Source organism: Porites lutea, chromosome 3, assembly GCF_958299795.1.
Source record: "Porites lutea chromosome 3, jaPorLute2.1, whole genome shotgun sequence".
Classification (NCBI taxonomy): Eukaryota; Metazoa; Cnidaria; class Anthozoa; order Scleractinia; family Poritidae; genus Porites; species Porites lutea.
This window is the reverse complement of record NC_133203.1, coordinates 16,321,533-16,339,195: the sequence shown is the minus strand read 5'-3', so window position 1 is coordinate 16,339,195 and position 17,663 is coordinate 16,321,533. Positions and strand designations below refer to the sequence as shown.

Below are 17,663 nucleotides of genomic sequence, written 5' to 3'. Positions count from 1 at the left end.
TTGGGTGCTTTGTGCTTCAGTCTTCATTTTCGAGTGCTTCATTTTCGAAACTACCCTCGTAATGGTGGTTCACGAATAAACCCATGTACTCTCGTCGTATTCCTTGTTCTCCACTCTTAAAACTCAACATGGTGGCAGCCTCGGGATGTAGTTAATGAAATGACGGCTACAGAAACCGGACGGTTTAGACTTCCTCCCCAACTAGATGTGAATTCGGGAAATGTGTCCGAGAACTTCAAACGGAGGAAACGGCAAGTGGAAGTGTACTTAAGAGCTTCTGGAGTGTCAGAGAAGGATGGTAAAGTACAACCTGCTATCGTTTTAAACTGTAGAGGCCCTCATGTTCTCGAGGTGTACGATACTTTTATTTGGACAGATGATGGGATAAAGATAAACCCGATAAGGTTTTAGAAGCATTGGAAAGATACTGCAACCCGCGTGACAATGAAGTCATCGAATCTCATAGATTCTGGAACATTCCATACCAGGAACCGTTGGACAAATTTCTGACAGAGTTAAAAATGAGAGCAGCTGCATGCAATTTTCTGGAAAAAGATCGGATGTTGAGAGACAAAATAGTTTTCACTGTGACTGGAAAACTTCAAGAATTACTCCTCAGTGAAGACAATTTGACACTCGACAAAGCAGTAAAAATATGTAGAGCTTTCGAACGGTCAAATAGACAAGTCAAAGAATTCAGAGAAAGTGCAACCCTCCCAAGTTCTTGTACAAGTGTGAGCAAAATAACTCAAAACTCTGAAACTAAAACGACTGGTGGTAAGAAAGGTTGCCAAATGAACAAAACCTCACACAAAGGGAAAGAAAAGTTAAAATTCAACTGCAAATTTTGTGGATACAATCATGAGAAACAGAGACAAATTTCCTGCTTGAGGTAAGACATGTGACAGCTGCAAAGGTCTTAACCACTTCAAGTCTAAATGCAAAAATATTCATGCACTTAACCAATCCAATGATAACGAGGAAGATTCTGATGATCAATGGCTCATGGCTGTAAGCAATGGGACAGACAGTGTTACTGCCCACTTACTTTAAATGATATTGATGTCAAATTCCAACTTGACACTGCAACTGATGTAAATACCATCTGTCAGAAGCATGTAAGACAACACCAAGTGTCTCCTACAACTGTTCGCCTTAACATGTGGAATAAAACTAACCTGAAACCTCTGGGAGAAACGGCCTGAAAGTTAAAAATCCTCGCACTAGTTCTGAATCAGAAATAAAGTTTATCGTGGTCCCAAATGGTTTTACAAACCCGTTAGGTGTGAACACTATTCAGGCACTTGGTTTTAAAACCATAAATAGAGAATGTCATTCATCTCACAAGTATCAACCCCACAACTTGGTTATCTATGGTGGCCTAAGACTGTCATAACAAAAAACCCAATTTCTTAACAAGTTTCTTGTAAATTTATGTTTTGTTTGCTTTTTTGGGTGTATTGGTTTATTTTTGTTTAATGTTAGTTTTTTTTTTGTTTAATCACAGAAATATTTTAACTTAAAATAAAAAGTAAATTAATTCAGAAATTATTTTCAATGAAAAGAAAATATCTCAAGAACAGAATAAAAACGAAATGATTTTAAAATGAATTTATTTCGAACGAAAACAAAATTTTATGTTTCAAAAAAAATTGAAACTTATTTTAAAAAAATATATTTGAAAAGAAAGGCATTGTAAACTAAATTAAAAGCAAAATTGTCCATGGCCTATCGTTGCCATAGCAAAAAAAAAAAAAAAAAGCCGTGTGGCCTATCGTTGCCATAGACCAGAATGCATTTCGGTGCATCTGTTTTCAAGAATGGTTGCCGGAGGTCAAACTTGGAGTAAGTTTAAAGATAAAATGAAGGAGCTGCGCCAAGGGAAGAGAGCCAAGAAGGATTCTAGTAAGGCAGCCAAAGAGCTTGAGACCTTAGTTGTACAGCGCCTTAGCGCAGAGGTTTCGGGAAAAGCACAGAAATACTCTCGAGTTGGTGCGCAAGTTCGTGTCCTTCGAAGACTTCGACGAAATCTCCATCAGCAACATCAAGAGAGCTTGCATGAAGCACTTCGGTATGTTGGAGACGATGTCATGCGATGTACTCGCAGGGGAGCAAGGGCCATCTTGTTACTCGCTAAAACAGTTACCAAACTTGAAAGTAATCCACGTGCGATTCATTGAGGGTAAAGTCCAAGACGCTCCGGTTGAAGTTCTCTGTGAGCGGCGGAAGAGAAAGATCGACGACATTTCCGAGGGTGATAATGCTGAACATGGGAAGGCTGCGGTTGCTGTGGCATCGCTACCACAACGGGTGTCATCACAAAGCCCTAGCAAGTTTGTTCCGCGGAGCCTGTCCGTGGTTGACATGCTAAGATTGGGAAAGCTCATCCCAAATACCACAACCTCTGTTGAGATGTTCAATTTTGACATGTCGGTAATGGCGTGGACCGGAAGACCAACTGCCGTGGAGTTTTCTATTGAATCCCAGCCATTTGGAACAGGTGGATTTCGGAAGGCCTGTAAAGCAACTTCTAATGACAGAGGATTCCAAGGCTCTACGTGGGTGGTGAAGAGATATCTAGAAAAGGCTTCGGAAGATATCATTGCCATTGGACAGACACTGGAAGAACATACAAAGAAGGTAGTGCAAATGCACTACCTAGCACGGAATTTCGCAGCTAAACTGAAAGAAGAGCTTATAGCAAGCGATAATGAAATCCTTTTTGGGGAGACCATGAGTTACAAGAAGATATACATGGGAACAATTGACGGGGAATATGTAACGGTGGAAGAGTTTATAGACGGGATATTCCACAAATATATCAACAACAATGGGAACATATGCCAAGGCGAAAATGCTGATCCCTTGACCAAGAAGGCAGAGTGTCTAGCTCACTTCTCTTATGAACGGTCACAGAAAGAGGTCATGTTGCTGGATATACAAGGCTGTGGAAGTTGCCTTTTCGACCCAGAGATTGCCAGCAAGCAGCTAGATCCCAAGAACATGCTGTTTTGTACAGGTGATCTTTCCCACAATGCCATACAGAACTTCACTGCAAGCCATAAGTGCAATGACTACTGCAATCTGTTGAAATTAACTCCATTTCAGTGACTGAACCAGTATACTCTGTATGACTAGAATGCTGCATTTTGAAGTAGGCTTAATCAAGTGATGCGTATTTAAGTGGAGAAATAGTTTCTTTCCCAAGCCCATAACATTCAAGATTTTCTCCGTGTACCATCAAGATGGCACACTTTCCTTATGCTTATTGGAGGGGGGGGGGGGGTGTATTTTTTGTTATTGTTATGTTGTTGTTGTGGTTGTTTGACCCCAAAATAGCTTGAAGGGGTTTTATCCTGTAAATGGCCTGGCCACGTTCCAATGTTAAATGTTTGGCCCCTAATAGTTGATCATTTATGGTTGTAGTCATGCAGTAACCATAGCAACAGAAGAGGTACCAGTTCGTGTTTGTCTTCTTTATCCAACTTTTTCTAAGAGCCTAGTTATCAAAGAGTGTTAAGAGATACATAGTAGGTAACTATAGAAGATAGAAGATATTTTTGGAAGCATAGCTTTTTGGTGAGGGTTTTTCACAAATGATCCAAAGTCTCATTAGTTTATTTTTGTACAAGAGCGTGAACAGTATTATCTGCCTTTTTTCGAAGAGGTAACACCTTGATGAAAAGTGCATCAGGTTATTGTTATTGATTTTAATGGTTATGGTTTATTAGAAAATTGTTAAGCATTTAGTTATACATATTTTATTATATAAGTACATTTTATTAGATTGATATTTGCAATTTAAGGAATGAATTCCTCATTGTAGTTGAGTTGTTAAGGTCTACAGTTTAATTTTCTTGGTGACAATCAGGGGGGGGGGAAGAGACGAGGTCTGGGACCGAGAAACGATGTTCTCACAACTTGCAAAGCGGTTCAAAACCCATACTGGCCAGCGGTCTTTTTAAATGGCAAACCGCGTTTCTTTTCCGCGCGAAAAAAAAAAAAAGTACAAAGCAGGAGGAATTATTCGCGCTCGTGTCTTCAATTAAATATTCGAGGATTTTCTAAGTTTTGTACTTCATGAATAGTCTATTATATGATGTCAGTATCAGTTGAAACGATATTTACTTTGGCGTGTATTATAATTTTGGTTTGGAGAAACGAAGAGAAATTTACAGAAACAACTGGAAGGGAATCCGATCGCGCCGAGTTGACAGATTGGTCGGCATGTAAACTTACATCTGCGAACAGTGATGAATCATTGAAATTGCAAGTAAGAGTCGTTTCAGCTTCTTTCAGACCTTCTCTCAGCGATGTCACCACGAAAGACAGGTTCCTCAACCGATTTTTCTTCAACTTTTCAAACGCTCTTGATAATCGTGTTACCAGCGTTGGTTTTCCAGTTTTGGATACGGTCTTACCTCGAGTTCATGTGATATTTTCAACTAAGAAAGTTCATCCATTGATAAAAGATATGATAGATGGTTCCAAATCAGCACTACGTACATCGCATGAAGTCAAACCAAGTATCATTCCATACTCCATCACTTGGCCCGTCGACAATTGCCTTGAACCACTTCTACTTACCTTGAATTTTAACCCGCTACCAACGCAGGATGCCTTAACAGGTTTGAGACGGTTGTGGAGGAAAAAAAAATTGAAAAGAAAAGTTACCGTCGATTTAATAAATGCTTTAACACCGATTGTCGTTGAACTCCTTCTTTTTCCAGTGTTTATGATTTTTCTTATGGCTGGAAATATACAGTGTCTCCTCGAAATGATTCTGATTACCCCTAGTTTACAAACATTAATCACTGTCTTTGAACCAGGTCTATCCTTAATCCTGGTAACTCTAGTACCTGAAATCATGACATTTGGGTTTCAGCTGTTTCTTGAGTTGAGAACATTTGATTTAAATGAAAACAAACTGGAAATAGATTATCATATTTCTAACTTGATGATGAAAAGGGACTTCGGATGGGACAACGAAGATCTTTATTGGACCCTTCAAATAGAAATACCTGGAATTGTTTTGTACATTAAAGAATTTTACGCCAAGTATCAATCATGTTTTCCCTTTTTGGCAGCAATGCTCACATCTAACTGGATCGACCAACTAAATCTTCTCCTGGCCACAACTTTTAATTATGCTGGGTTGCCGGATAAGTGTTGTGCTCGTGGTTTAGAAAAGTATGACTCCCATTTCAAAGACACCTTTGCGTTCAGTGGGGAAAACTGCTGCTCGTCCAAAGAGTTAACTAGATTGCAAGAATCGGAAAAACAATTGGAAAACTTAGAGTTTCAGTTTTTAAACATAATGACCATAGACTCATCTGAAGAAAGTTCTAAGACACTTCAGCAATTAAAGCTGAACACAGAACATATGCAAAATAATCTATGCACTGTAAGTAATGGGTTGTGCTGCTGCCTGGAGCCAATAAGATCGCTAAGGAAATGGTTAAACAAAAGGTGTGAAACTTTACAGGCCAAAATACAGTTTTCTTGCAATGAAAAGGATGCAGGTGAAGAAATGTTCGACATTTATGTTAGGTTGCCCGACGGCAAGATCGCTTCTTACAAAAAGGTTCAGCCTTCAATGAGCGTTGAAACACTATTAAAACGCACAGAGGCCGAATTTCTGATAAAGGATTTCTATCTTACAATGAATGGGAGAATCATTGATAATAACATGACCATTAGAGAGGAAAGAATTACTCCCTGTTCTATCATCGATGTTCAATTGCGGTTACGCGGGGGAACCGGACTGTGCTGCTTGGCTGGCTGTAAAAGTGAAGCAGGTGGACACCTATTAACTAGCTGTAAGGGTAGCTATGAAATCAATGAGGAACACGACAGTTTTAATGTCTGTCATGAGCATTTTATGTGGGATCAACAAAATCACGGAGCCTGTGGAGAACCTGAAATCAAATACATTCCATGTAGTTCATGCCAAAAACAAATCAAGTGTCTTAGACCATATGGATGTTCAAAGCACACCTCAGTCTACTTAGATAAAACTTTCCATGTAACGTGTAGCAGTGGGGAATCTGCGAGTTACACTGATGATAACCAATCAGTTTATTTGGAACAAAACTTTATTTGTTTTTCATGTAGCCAAGGCCTAAAACAACAAACTGTACAAAACGCTTCAAACCCAAAGGGAGATCAGGTCCTTTCCAAAAGAGTCTTCGATCCTAAGAACATTGGTCAATTATTCGCTTCACTAATCAATCGACTTCCCCAAAACTGGTCTTTTTCCATTGCTGGCGATGGAACGATACGCTTGTCTTTTTGTCCTGTGAGAGAAGGAAAACAAAATGCCAACGAGAGACAAATTCTTATTACTAGAACTGGTAATTTGAGTGTAGAATTACTTAACCAAAAGGTCCATTGGCATGAAGGACAAATTCAAGCAGGGGAATCGGAACAACTTGCGGACAACATATTAAGTGTCATGCGTAAAGTTGAAATGATTAAAATATGCTGCGGAATCTACGATGGAGAAATTCTAAGTTATGCCAAAGAAAGACTTTCCACTACCACTTGTAACTTCATTGTTGATTCTCAATGGGCAATCCCTCATCCCATAACCGGTAAAATTATAAGGGAAACCGTGCGCTCTTCGGGTCAGTGTCTGGTAATTACTAAGAACACAGGAAGGTCAGAATGGTGCGCAAATTGCCAAAAACTGTTGAATAACTCTCTTCGCTTCAAATCCAATACTAAAACAACAAACGAGACAAAAGCCAACAGCAGAGTTAAATTATCCCTCCTTACTAACGAAACGCTGCTTGAAAGAGCAAGAAACATGAGCAAAGAAATAAAAAAACTCCGGGAGAAAAACTGGAACTTGAGAAAACTTTTAAAGAAAAAGAAAGAAATACGTGTGAACAACTTTAATCCTTCTAGTGATGACTTGACTCAGATGGTACAATTTGCTGTGCAAAATAACATTTTAAAGAAAGAATCACTTCTGTACACATTCATGCAAGATGCAGTAACCCAACTTAACTTAATGCATAATCCGAGTAAAAAGCAAGGGAATAATGCTAAACCAAAGGGGATGCGTTGGGATGCACTGACTATTAAGTTTGCTGTGGCCTTAGCGGTGAAATGTAAAGCAAAAGGTTATGAAGCGATAAGAAAGTGGTTACCTTTGCCTTCCTGGAGAATTGTTCAAGGATATAGACAAGCTGACATGGATGTCACACCCATAGACATGAACAATCTTAAACTCTGCTGGCAGGAAATAAACAACAAAGAAGTGAAAGGGGTTTTTGGATTACACTGGGACGAAATGGAGATTCGTGATGGCATCCGACTGTGCAGAAGAACAGGGAAATTAGTGGGGTTTGAAGACCCCAGTATTCCTAAGGAATACGAAAGAGAAACTGAAGCCCAGTACGACGACTCTGAGGAGTGCTCAGTAACAGCTTCTGACAGTGAACAACATACCCCTATAGATACAACTAAAGAGGAGGAGGAGGAGTACCTAGATGAAGAAGACACATATTATGAAGACGCCGAATCAGGGTCGAATAATATGAAGAAGAAAGCAAGGCAAATATGCCAGTTCTTCCTTACTAGTCTCGAGGGTGATTTTGCATGGCCAGTTGCTTCATTCCCTGTATATAGTGTTACTGCAGAGAAACTTGACAAAAATATGCTATGGCCTTTGGTAAGGGCCTTAGATAAAGTATCATGCGGCAAGATTATCATTGCTTATGGAGTGTGTGATGGAGGACCCTGGAATTCAAAGTTTTTCAACAGGTCAAGTGACAGTTCCCCTTGGGTAACTCCAAATGTGGTAACTGGGGGTTACATACATTGGATTTCTGACTTTCCTCACATGATCAAGAAATTAAGGAACTTCCTCTATAATCCTAACTACAACTTAAGAAGAAAAGGAAAAAGCATTTCATGGGATCACATAGTTTCAGTATCAAAATACTTAGACACAAAAATTTCTGAGAAACATACACTGTTAGACAGCAGAACTAAAATGAAAGTTAAGTATGCGAGAGAGGTGCTGAGTGAAGAAACTGCAAAGGCAATGGAACGTCAGGATTTTCCATTTACATTGTGTGAAACTGAACAGACTAGATTATACATAAGAATGTGTGACAAGTTGTTCACAATAATGAACTCGACAACCCTCTCTACAACATATATGAAAGAGTTAATAACTGTCTTGAGATGGTTTCAATCATGGTTTCAGGAAATACAAGAAGAGGCAACAAAACCTCAAAATAAGCAAGCATGGAAACAGTTTATACCAAGGAAAACATATCAAGACTTGTTGGTAATGATTAAAGGCATCATTGGTACGCTAGGATACATTAGCTTAAACTACCCAGAAATAAATGTTGTACCAAAAAGCATGTGTCAGGATGATGTAGAGAACTATTTCTCTCTTGTTAGAGGAAGAGAAGCATCACCAACTGTTCTCCGCTTTTTTGAAATTAGAAAAACCCTGTGTACTGACTTTCACATAACCAATGAACTGGGTATGATGGAAGGTTCATCATCCTCATATGATGCCCCAGCACTTGAAATGAGGCCATGCAACATAAAGAATGGTTTGAAAGGCTCCAACACCCAACGTATTAACAAGAATTCAAGAAAGGAAAACTTCCTTTGTAAGATCAACGCATCCTTTTTGAAGAATTCAGGTAAACCTGTCAACCTTTCTCACCTAACAAGTTTGCCAACACATTATTCCATTGATCCACATCACCGAGCTCAACTCATCAATCATTGTACTGCAATACTGGAAATAATTGATCATGCTCTTCCCAAGGCTTTACTGAACAGAACAGTTCACACAATTGCAGCCCTGAAGGATCAAAACAACAAGAAAGTGTTAACAAACTTTAACATTCTGCTCGACAGAAATATCAGAGCCAACTACTTTAAAACTCCTGGGTATTGCGAGACATCATATATAACCGCTATGGATGGAGTCTTTGAAGATGATGCTGTTATCTCATGGTGGACAGCTTTGACCGAACTTATCTGTGGTGGAAATGAAGGTACAGAAGAGGCCATGTTAATGTATGTGACAAAATTTCTCAAGCGAAGATGTGTGACCTATTTGGCAAAAGATGGACTAAGCCCCTCTTTTAATAATTCTAAACCCACACGGCAGCGTATATTGAGTAAAAAGAAGGTATTAGAGCACAAAACGGAAGAAAAAGCACAGCCAAGTGATGTATGTTTGAGGTGTGGGATGCTAGGACACTGGGCTAAAGAATGTAGTCAACCTCCAAATCCTGAATGGTTAGCGAATCAAACCTGTTTCAAGTGTGGATGTCTGGGTCATCTTGCAGAAAGCTGTCATTTCAAAAAGAAAGTAGAACGCAAAAGCTCTCAGTATGTTGTAAAGAGACCTAATTTGCCGAATATAGTGAACTCACTCCCCACAGTGAATTTGGACGATCAGCACAGTTACAAGCATTTACAGCAAGCCCCACTGCATGTCTCAGACAAAAGACCTTACCTGAAACAACGATCAGCTGAATGGTTTGATGAGAGAAAGAAGTACATCAATGCAAGTAAAATGGGAACTGTCTTAGGCATACATGGAAGAACTGAGTTCACATCATATTGGTCGTCTCTGCATGGTAAAAGACATGATGCTGAAGAAGAACCCAGCAACATTTCAAAACTAGCAATGGAGTGGGGAACATTATGTGAAGAAAATGCTAGAGTTACGTACCTTGATTACATTGCGCAAACAAACCCTTGTGCTACAGTTCATGAGACTGGCCTGTGGGTAATTAATTGGAGAGGAACAGAGATGATTGCTTGTTCTCCTGATGATCTAGTTGAAATGAATGGCATGGGAATACACCCAACAAAAGGTAGAGGTATAACAGAATATAAATGTCCCTTTAAAGGTGGTTTTCCCTGCCATTACAAGACCATACCTCCCTCCTATTACATCCAGACACAACTGAACATGTTAGCCACATCAAGTTCATGGTGCCACCTTGTTGTATGGACACCAAAGACAACACAAATATACCTTATTTTGAGAGACGATCAGTTTCTAGAAAACTTACTGCATGTGACTTGTAATCACTTCTGGCTGCTACAAACAACACCAAGTGCTCCACATACAACATTACTGGATGTCAAAATGCAAGCTGAGAAAAAATCTAGCCAGCTAATAAAGCTTACTGAGGTACCTTCTCTCTGTGCTACATCATGTCTAGGAAAATTTTCACAGTTTGAGCCACAGAATGTTGATTCCCTGGCAAAGAAAAAGAAGAAACCAAAGGCCAACAATTGTAAACAGAAAGCGAAGCATTGTTCAAAATGCCACAGGCTGTTGACAGTCTGTAACAAGGATAAGTGCAAAGGGAAACAAACAGCAACACGACGATCTCTTGTGTTTCAAGCTCAAGCATCATCAAAGATAAAGCCACCCACAGTTACACCTGCTGCTACACCCACTGCCACACCCACAGCTATTCCTACACCCTCAACCACACCTGCTGCTATACCAACAGCTACACCATTGAAAGAATTCCCATCATTCAGGAATGGATCAGGTGGTATTTTAAATTCCTGTCACCAGGATGCACTGTTGGTGATTTTAAATGAAATTTTTATACGAAATCCACAGTTCCTACATGTAAATACATCTACAAGTGAATCACGCTGTATGAAGACACTCAAGGAAATGCATCAAAGGTTCAAGGAAGGAAAAATTTCATGAAAGTAAAATGCAACTTTGGACTTGGTTACAGAATAGCACTCCAAATGGTAGGATGTACTATGGTCTTGGAAAGCAATGTTCCCTAGAGGCTATCTTACCTGCCATAAGACAAAAACTATCTGACAGTGAAAGCACATTCCTCAGATTTTCCACTAAAACAAGCAAACAATGTTTAAGCCATACTGACCATGCCCACCCTACAAAAGAAATGTTAAAGGCAACTTACAGAATAGTGGAAGAAAATTTCATACCTGAGGACAGAGTCGACAATAAAGACACTAAGAGCCCTGTAAATATTACAAACCATTTCCAACGTCTCGCAGCTGACACTGGCACAACTTGGCTATCAGCTTCATGCAGCAAAGTGCTGAGAGATGTTGCAACAGATGGAGACATAACTGAATGTGTACGGTGTAATTCACCAGCTTCATGCAACACAAAAATCGAAAGGCTGCCAGAAGTAATTGTCCTGGAAATTGTAAAAAAAAATGATGGGCCACTTCCATACTTCCCCCACCTAGAAGAAAATATGGTTGTTAGAGGGATTTTTTACCAGCTAGTAGGACTTGTTTATTACAGTCGGGCGAGGAGCCATTACTGGAGTGATGTGTCCGTGAAGGAGACTAACACCAGGAATATAGTAACAGGGTGGTACACTCATGATGGACTTAACAACAGTGGAAATGCTCTCTTAGCAGGTGAACCATCATTTTCTTCAGATGGACGGTTCCTTTCCCTGGTTTTTTATGAAAAAGTGCACAACAATGACACACTGCAAAAGTACAGTCAGAAGATGTCACCTAAACAAAAACAACACACAAGAACATGGCACCAAAGCCTCCTGGAAAATAGTGGGCTCACACCTCCACGTAAAAAATAGCACGTGTGAAAAGTGTATTTGTCAGAATTTAGTGTCAGAGAGTCATGAGTCATGCATGTTTTTATGAAAAGAAGTACTCACTTCCAGTAAATTTTCCAAGGATTTCAGTCTTTCCCTGAAGACAGAGTTTGCACATTTCTTGTTAGCAGCATAGAAATGTTCTATGTGTTTTTGAAACTACATTTTTGTATTACACTTTCCAACCAAAGAAGTTCCAAACTGGCAAAATATTGGCAGCCAAATAATACAATCTACATATTCTCGTTTCCAAAAGACTCATTGACGTGCAGTTTAAAATAGGAATTCAGGTAGACTTGATTAGTGGACAAAATAGAGCCAAACAATATGCCTAGCCGTTTGATCCCCTCTTTACCGAGCAATTAGGAATGTTAATGACAGCCCTGGAAAATTATTTGTGGTTGTTTCTCAAGTTCTGTAATTGCCATGTGTCAGGAAAATGCTACAGCTGTATAAGGACTGATGAAAGTATATTTGCAAATAGGCTCTGCTGTTTCAGGCATTTACATGCCTGTTTGTTTGCTTGTTGTTTTTATATATTCATATGCACTAGACCTGACTTAAGACAAGATAAAATTATGTAGGCAGGCATTTGCCAGTAACCAAGCAAGAGATAATAGGCAAATGATTATATTCATGTAAGTAGAGACCAAATGTTAGAGTACAGTACAGTAACAAGACCTAGCCAGCTGGTTATGTCCTTTCTCTCACTCTCATTGCTGACTAGCTGACAAGGTTGGGCTGTCAGGACCGAAGGACAAGGAAATATAATCGAAAACCAATACATTGCCTGCTCACAAGATTTGACATTTAGCGTTTATGCATAAATATACAACAGCCATCAGACCTCAGGGGCAAGACTGGTTTTACAGCTTTAAACTGTTAATGTTCAACAGGCTCTAATATTGTAGTCTTATTTCACCTCAGGGGCAAGACTGGTTTTACAGCTTTAAACTGTTAATGTTCAACAGGCTCTAATATTGTAGTCTTATTTCACAAAGGATACAAAATTTTAAAACAATAATATTTTGCTACATAAGCTGTTCAACCTCAATCTGATTGTATTGGCTTCATTCTGACCAATACTAGACCTCAAACACACTGAGTGATTTAAAGATTGTCACTCAAAAAATCAATGTGAATATATCGTGTATAATTTCATACAATCCAGTTTCAAAAAATAATAATTGATACTTGATAATAAGAGGCTCCTTGGCACAGTTTCATGGAACACTAGCATAGGCAGTGGAGTGAAAGGAATCAGCTTTCCGAGAGAGAAGTTGACCAATATTAAAGTAAGCTTATAACTGTCACGCAAAATATGCATGTTGCTATCCACGTGTAGTTAACGTTTGTTTTACCGCAAATCTTACATTTACCCCTCAAAAGAAGAACGAAAATTAATTAAAAGTTTCCTTTTATTCAGCTGTGTGTAGTGAGTCAATACACGTTGACAGCAAGATTTTATTGAAAAGTTAAAATCGATAAATTGAAAGACTTATGCTTGAATTAATTTACAAATTGCCTACCTGGATCTCAAAACAGAAACCGCATCTCGACAAAAATAACCTCCACGCACACATTTATCCACGTTTAAGGTTAAAACAGGAAAATCGTCTTAAATTTCTAATAAATAGCCAGCCCAAGACGTCTAGTAAACAGCAGCGAGCCCTCAACTTCGCTCCGCCATGTTTTTTAACCTATGCATTGCTGTCTGCGTCATATTGCTCATGCGCAGTAGAGGTATCCGCTGACAATTTCCTGAGAGATTGCTTTGCAAGTTGTGAGAACATCGTTTTGATTTCATTTAAGAGAATGTATGGGAAGTAGCTTCCCCCCCCCCTGCTGACAATAGTTAATGTTCATGTATGACATTGAGGATAGACTTTGCAACATACCAAAAGCATTTCAAAGCACAATTAGTAAAAGTATTAAAGGCAAAAGTATAAAGTAATGAAAAAAGGAAACAAAGACATATGACATTCACATAGGGTTTGTTGTAATATTAAAGTTGTTCATTTTGTGATCTAAGGACTTGATGTTACATTTATTGGGCTTATTGTAATTTTTTTTTTATTTGGTAAGGTACTACCACCACTACTCGCACCTGAAATAATTAAACCTCTAACCACACCTATCAGAAAGTATTTATGGGGGAATTAAAAATTGCACTTAAGCAAGTATTTTCAAAATGACTTCAAAGTCATCTTTTTTATTGAGGAGCCTGGTTACTCAGATCTTTTTCAAACATGACATCTGCTTTTGGCAAATTGCAAATAAAAAAATCTGACTTTGGCACTGATTCAAATACATTTAATATATTATATTTTTTTTGTTACAAAACTCAGTCAGGGGTTTTGAATTTCAAATTTAAATCGTATTGTTCTCATGCTAACTAGCTAGTACTTAACATATAAAAATCACAACATTTATATTTGAACAATGTGAACCACATCTGCCTCAGTTCTGGGGCCTGTCAACTTACAGGCCAGTATTACTAAGTTGCTATTCCATTAACCAATACTGAGCTCTAGGATACAAAATGCTATGTGCAATTAAATTAAACATTCCTGTTTGTAGAACTTAAAAAGCAAAACAAGCTGACTTAATATAACTGCTTGAACTGGTGGCTCCAGTATGCTCTTGGTTCACAATGTTGCTCAAAGTAATGTTTCTTTGCTACTCATAACATTGAAAGGCTATTCCAAAAAGAAATTTCATAGTAAAGGTATATAATCATAGCTGTGCTCGTACAGGTGTATCTACATCCTCATTACATCTTGTTGCTATGCATGTACATGTATATCTACATTTTCCTTGAGGTAACGAAAGGCATCGGCAAAATCACTGACATCAATCTCCAGTGGATCAGCAATTACTTGTTCCCATTTATTCCTGAACTCAGCACTCAAATAGTCATCATTGTCAGCAAGCACATCTGAAAGTTCTGCAACTTCTGCTAGCTGTTCCTCTGTGACTTCCCTGCCTTCAAAAGAGGTACACATAACTCCATTTTTAATGAAGGTGAGAACTTTTCAGTAAAAGCAGTAAATTCATCTTATTTAGGAAATATGTCTCAAACCGGGGAAAAGAAGAAAGTATTTGAATGAAATCACGCTCTCTCATTCTCTGACTTTATGATTTCTTTTTTTATGATCACCAGAATTTGGGTAATTTGTTTTTAAAGCGGGATTTGAATTTCCATATTTTGTGGGAGTCGAAAACCCTAAAAACAACATCTATTTTGCAAGGTCCACTATCTGATTTCTCGCATACACACTAACAGGGTTTCAATTAAAGGGTACAACTCTTGCTCTTTTTATTTCATCTTACAAGTTGTGTAGTGCTCAAGCAGGACTACCAATTAAAAAGAGAAACTCGGGGAACAAAGTCATTGATACCTACCACATTCCTCCAGTCCATATTTCTCTGGAAAACTGTAAATGTGGTTTGGCACTCCATCAGGAAGGAAAGTGTTTTTTTGCTCACGGATCCTGTGACTGTTCCATACCACATCTACAAAGGTGTTGACTTCCCTTTGAACTATTGGTATCATCACATATGCCAAGAGAAGCCTGTGAAAAAGTAATGTGTACTGTCAGGCTCTGTTTGCAAAATTCTCTTAATTGGACAGTTTAATACTTACACAGTGCTATATACGCAGACTGATAAGTGTTTAAACTCCTGCTCTTAATCTGCATTTCTGTGTGGCCATACACAGACACTTAAATAGAAAATTGGATTTTTCCTTTGGTCGTGACTCTCCTGTCCATAGCAACCATATATTTCCTTGTTACAATTAATTTGCTGGCATATGGCTTGTGGTTCAGTTAATGCTGGTGTTTGAAACAAAAGGGATAAGAGTGGTTCTCTCTTATTATACTGGGTTGCAGGAAAACTAAATTCACCATTCAGCTCTTCTCATTAATATAGGGGCGCAACTTTAAAATTGCTCAAATAAACTAAATTATGACATAATAATAATATTTAATATTTCTTAGGTGCAAATTAACATATGAATATGATCAAATGCACCTTACAAAGAAAGTAATGTCTAATGAAAGTAATGTCTATATGTCTAGCTCAGTACCTGTGGTTTTCATTATGATCATATTGACCTTGTTCTTTTAGTTGGTTCAGGGGCAACTTGAAAAACCTTTCCAACCTTTCATTCAGTTCCCTCCAAAACCTTTCGATCTGTCCATGTAATGATAATTATTATGATCACACAATATACTGGTACGTTTTACGGTTTACATCATGTCTAATTAGCATAAGCAGCAAACTAGAATCGTTTTTTGTATGAAGGGTTAAGGTAGGCTTCATTTCCTGCCATTTTGAGAATCCGCATTCATTGCTTGGCCCACATGATTGCTGGGAAAATGATCAACAATCGCACTCCCATAATGGCTGGAAATCAAGTCTGGGGTTAAGGCATTCTCAGATTTCCTGTAATCAAAATATACATGTTCCTATTATAAATAAAATAATTGATCAATTTAGCCTTGAACATTCCATGGAGCTGTCATTGCAGGCTGCAGCACCTGCTACAACTGAGTATGTTTCATGGCCAATGATGTTATGGGTCAACTGGACTATAGTTGTTACAATTCATCTAAAAGGTATACAGTTGACTCAAAACTTGATGCCAGCCGTGGGTCTGGGTATTAAGTTCATATTTGGGACTTATTTCTCATTTTTAGAAAAATGAAAGTAAAAAGATAAAAAGTAAAAAAAAGTCTGCAAACCTCACCTGATTTGAAGTTGATGGCCCATAGATAACTGTTTCTAAGGGGTCCATGTCATCATGGTGTTGTCGAAGAAAAGCATGCATTGTGGCCATAACTCCTGTTTCTGATCCTCTATCCAGTCTCAGTTTGGCTGCAATTTTCCTTGATTTGAATAAATGTTCAAGATAAAATCTGCCGATGATATTGGGGTCGCTGTTGCTCATCCAAACTCTTATCCACAATATTTTCCTGCTGCACGTATCCATACAACCATATACTGCAATTGGAAAAGTACTGTTCTGGTATCCCATCAGTTTATCGTGACCATCGAGGGAGTGCACCCAGTTTGAGCCACGTGATGTGAAGTTGCTTTTAGGCTTCTTCTTCTTGAATTGAGGAGCTCTTTCCTCGAGAGCAACTGGGTCCACATTGTACATCACTGCATACACAACGTCTCGTGGAACATTTAGCTCGTGAACCTGCCTTAGTTTTTTGTGCAAAGCTCTATATCCAAGAAGTTTACCTGGGCCATCCATTTCTTGTCTCACGGCAGTTTCGATCTCGCCAAGCTCAACGTTACGGTCAGTGTACCGGATGTTAAAATATTGATCAAAATCCCTACACACGAAGTCTAAGATCTCTCTGCATCTAAGATTTTCTTTTACATATCGAGCTAACATATCTTTTAGATCGTCGTCCTGCTGCCACTCTTCGTTTCGAATCCGTGCAGTCCCCATCTTGAAAACAGATGCACCGAAATGCATTCTGGTCTATGGCAACGATAGGCCACACGCCTTTTTTTTTTTGTTTTTTTTTTTGCTATGGCAACGATAGGCCATAGACAATTTTGCTTTTAATTTAGTTTACAATGCCTTTCTTTTCAAATATATATTTTTTTAAATTAGTTTCAATTTTTTTTGAAACAAAATTTTGTTTTCGTTCGAAATAAATTCATTTTAAAATCATTTCGTTTTTATTCTGTTCTTGAGAGATTTTCTTTTCATTGAAAATAATTTAGGAATTAATTTACTTTTTATGTTAAGTTAAAATATTTCTGTGATTAAACAAAAAAAAAAACTAACATTAAACTAAAAATAAACCAATACACCCAAAAAAGCAAACAAAACATAAAATTTACAAGAAACTTGTTAAGAAATTGGGTTTTTTGTTATGGCAGTCTTAGGCCACCATAGTTATCTGGGTAAAGCTACTCTCAGAATTGATGAAAGTGTTCCTCCCAAAGTACTGCCTTGTAGGAAAGTTCCTATTGCCATTCAAGACGCAGTAAAGGAGAAACTACAATAATCGTCAA

At 38.3% G+C, this 17,663-nt stretch overlaps 2 protein-coding genes across 2 annotated transcripts; one reads left to right on the top strand and one right to left on the bottom strand.

Annotated features, from left to right (window-relative positions):
* The first annotated feature begins 2,085 nt into the window (after positions 1-2,085).
* LOC140931665 (transient receptor potential cation channel subfamily M member 6-like) lies at positions 2,086-3,111 on the top strand. The gene has a single exon (XM_073381447.1). The coding sequence runs from the start codon at positions 2,086-2,088 to the stop codon at positions 3,109-3,111; it is 1,026 nt and encodes a 341-aa protein (XP_073237548.1).
* A 10,725-nt stretch (positions 3,112-13,836) lies between these two features.
* LOC140931664 (uncharacterized) lies at positions 13,837-17,088 on the bottom strand. The gene is made up of 4 exons (XM_073381446.1): positions 16,375-17,088; positions 15,712-15,818; positions 15,027-15,196; positions 13,837-14,607 (listed from the first exon to the last, which is right to left on the bottom strand). The coding sequence occupies exons 1-4, from the start codon at positions 17,086-17,088 to the stop codon at positions 14,408-14,410; spliced, it is 1,191 nt and encodes a 396-aa protein (XP_073237547.1). The 3' UTR covers positions 13,837-14,407.
* Between the last annotated feature and the right edge of the window lie 575 nt (positions 17,089-17,663).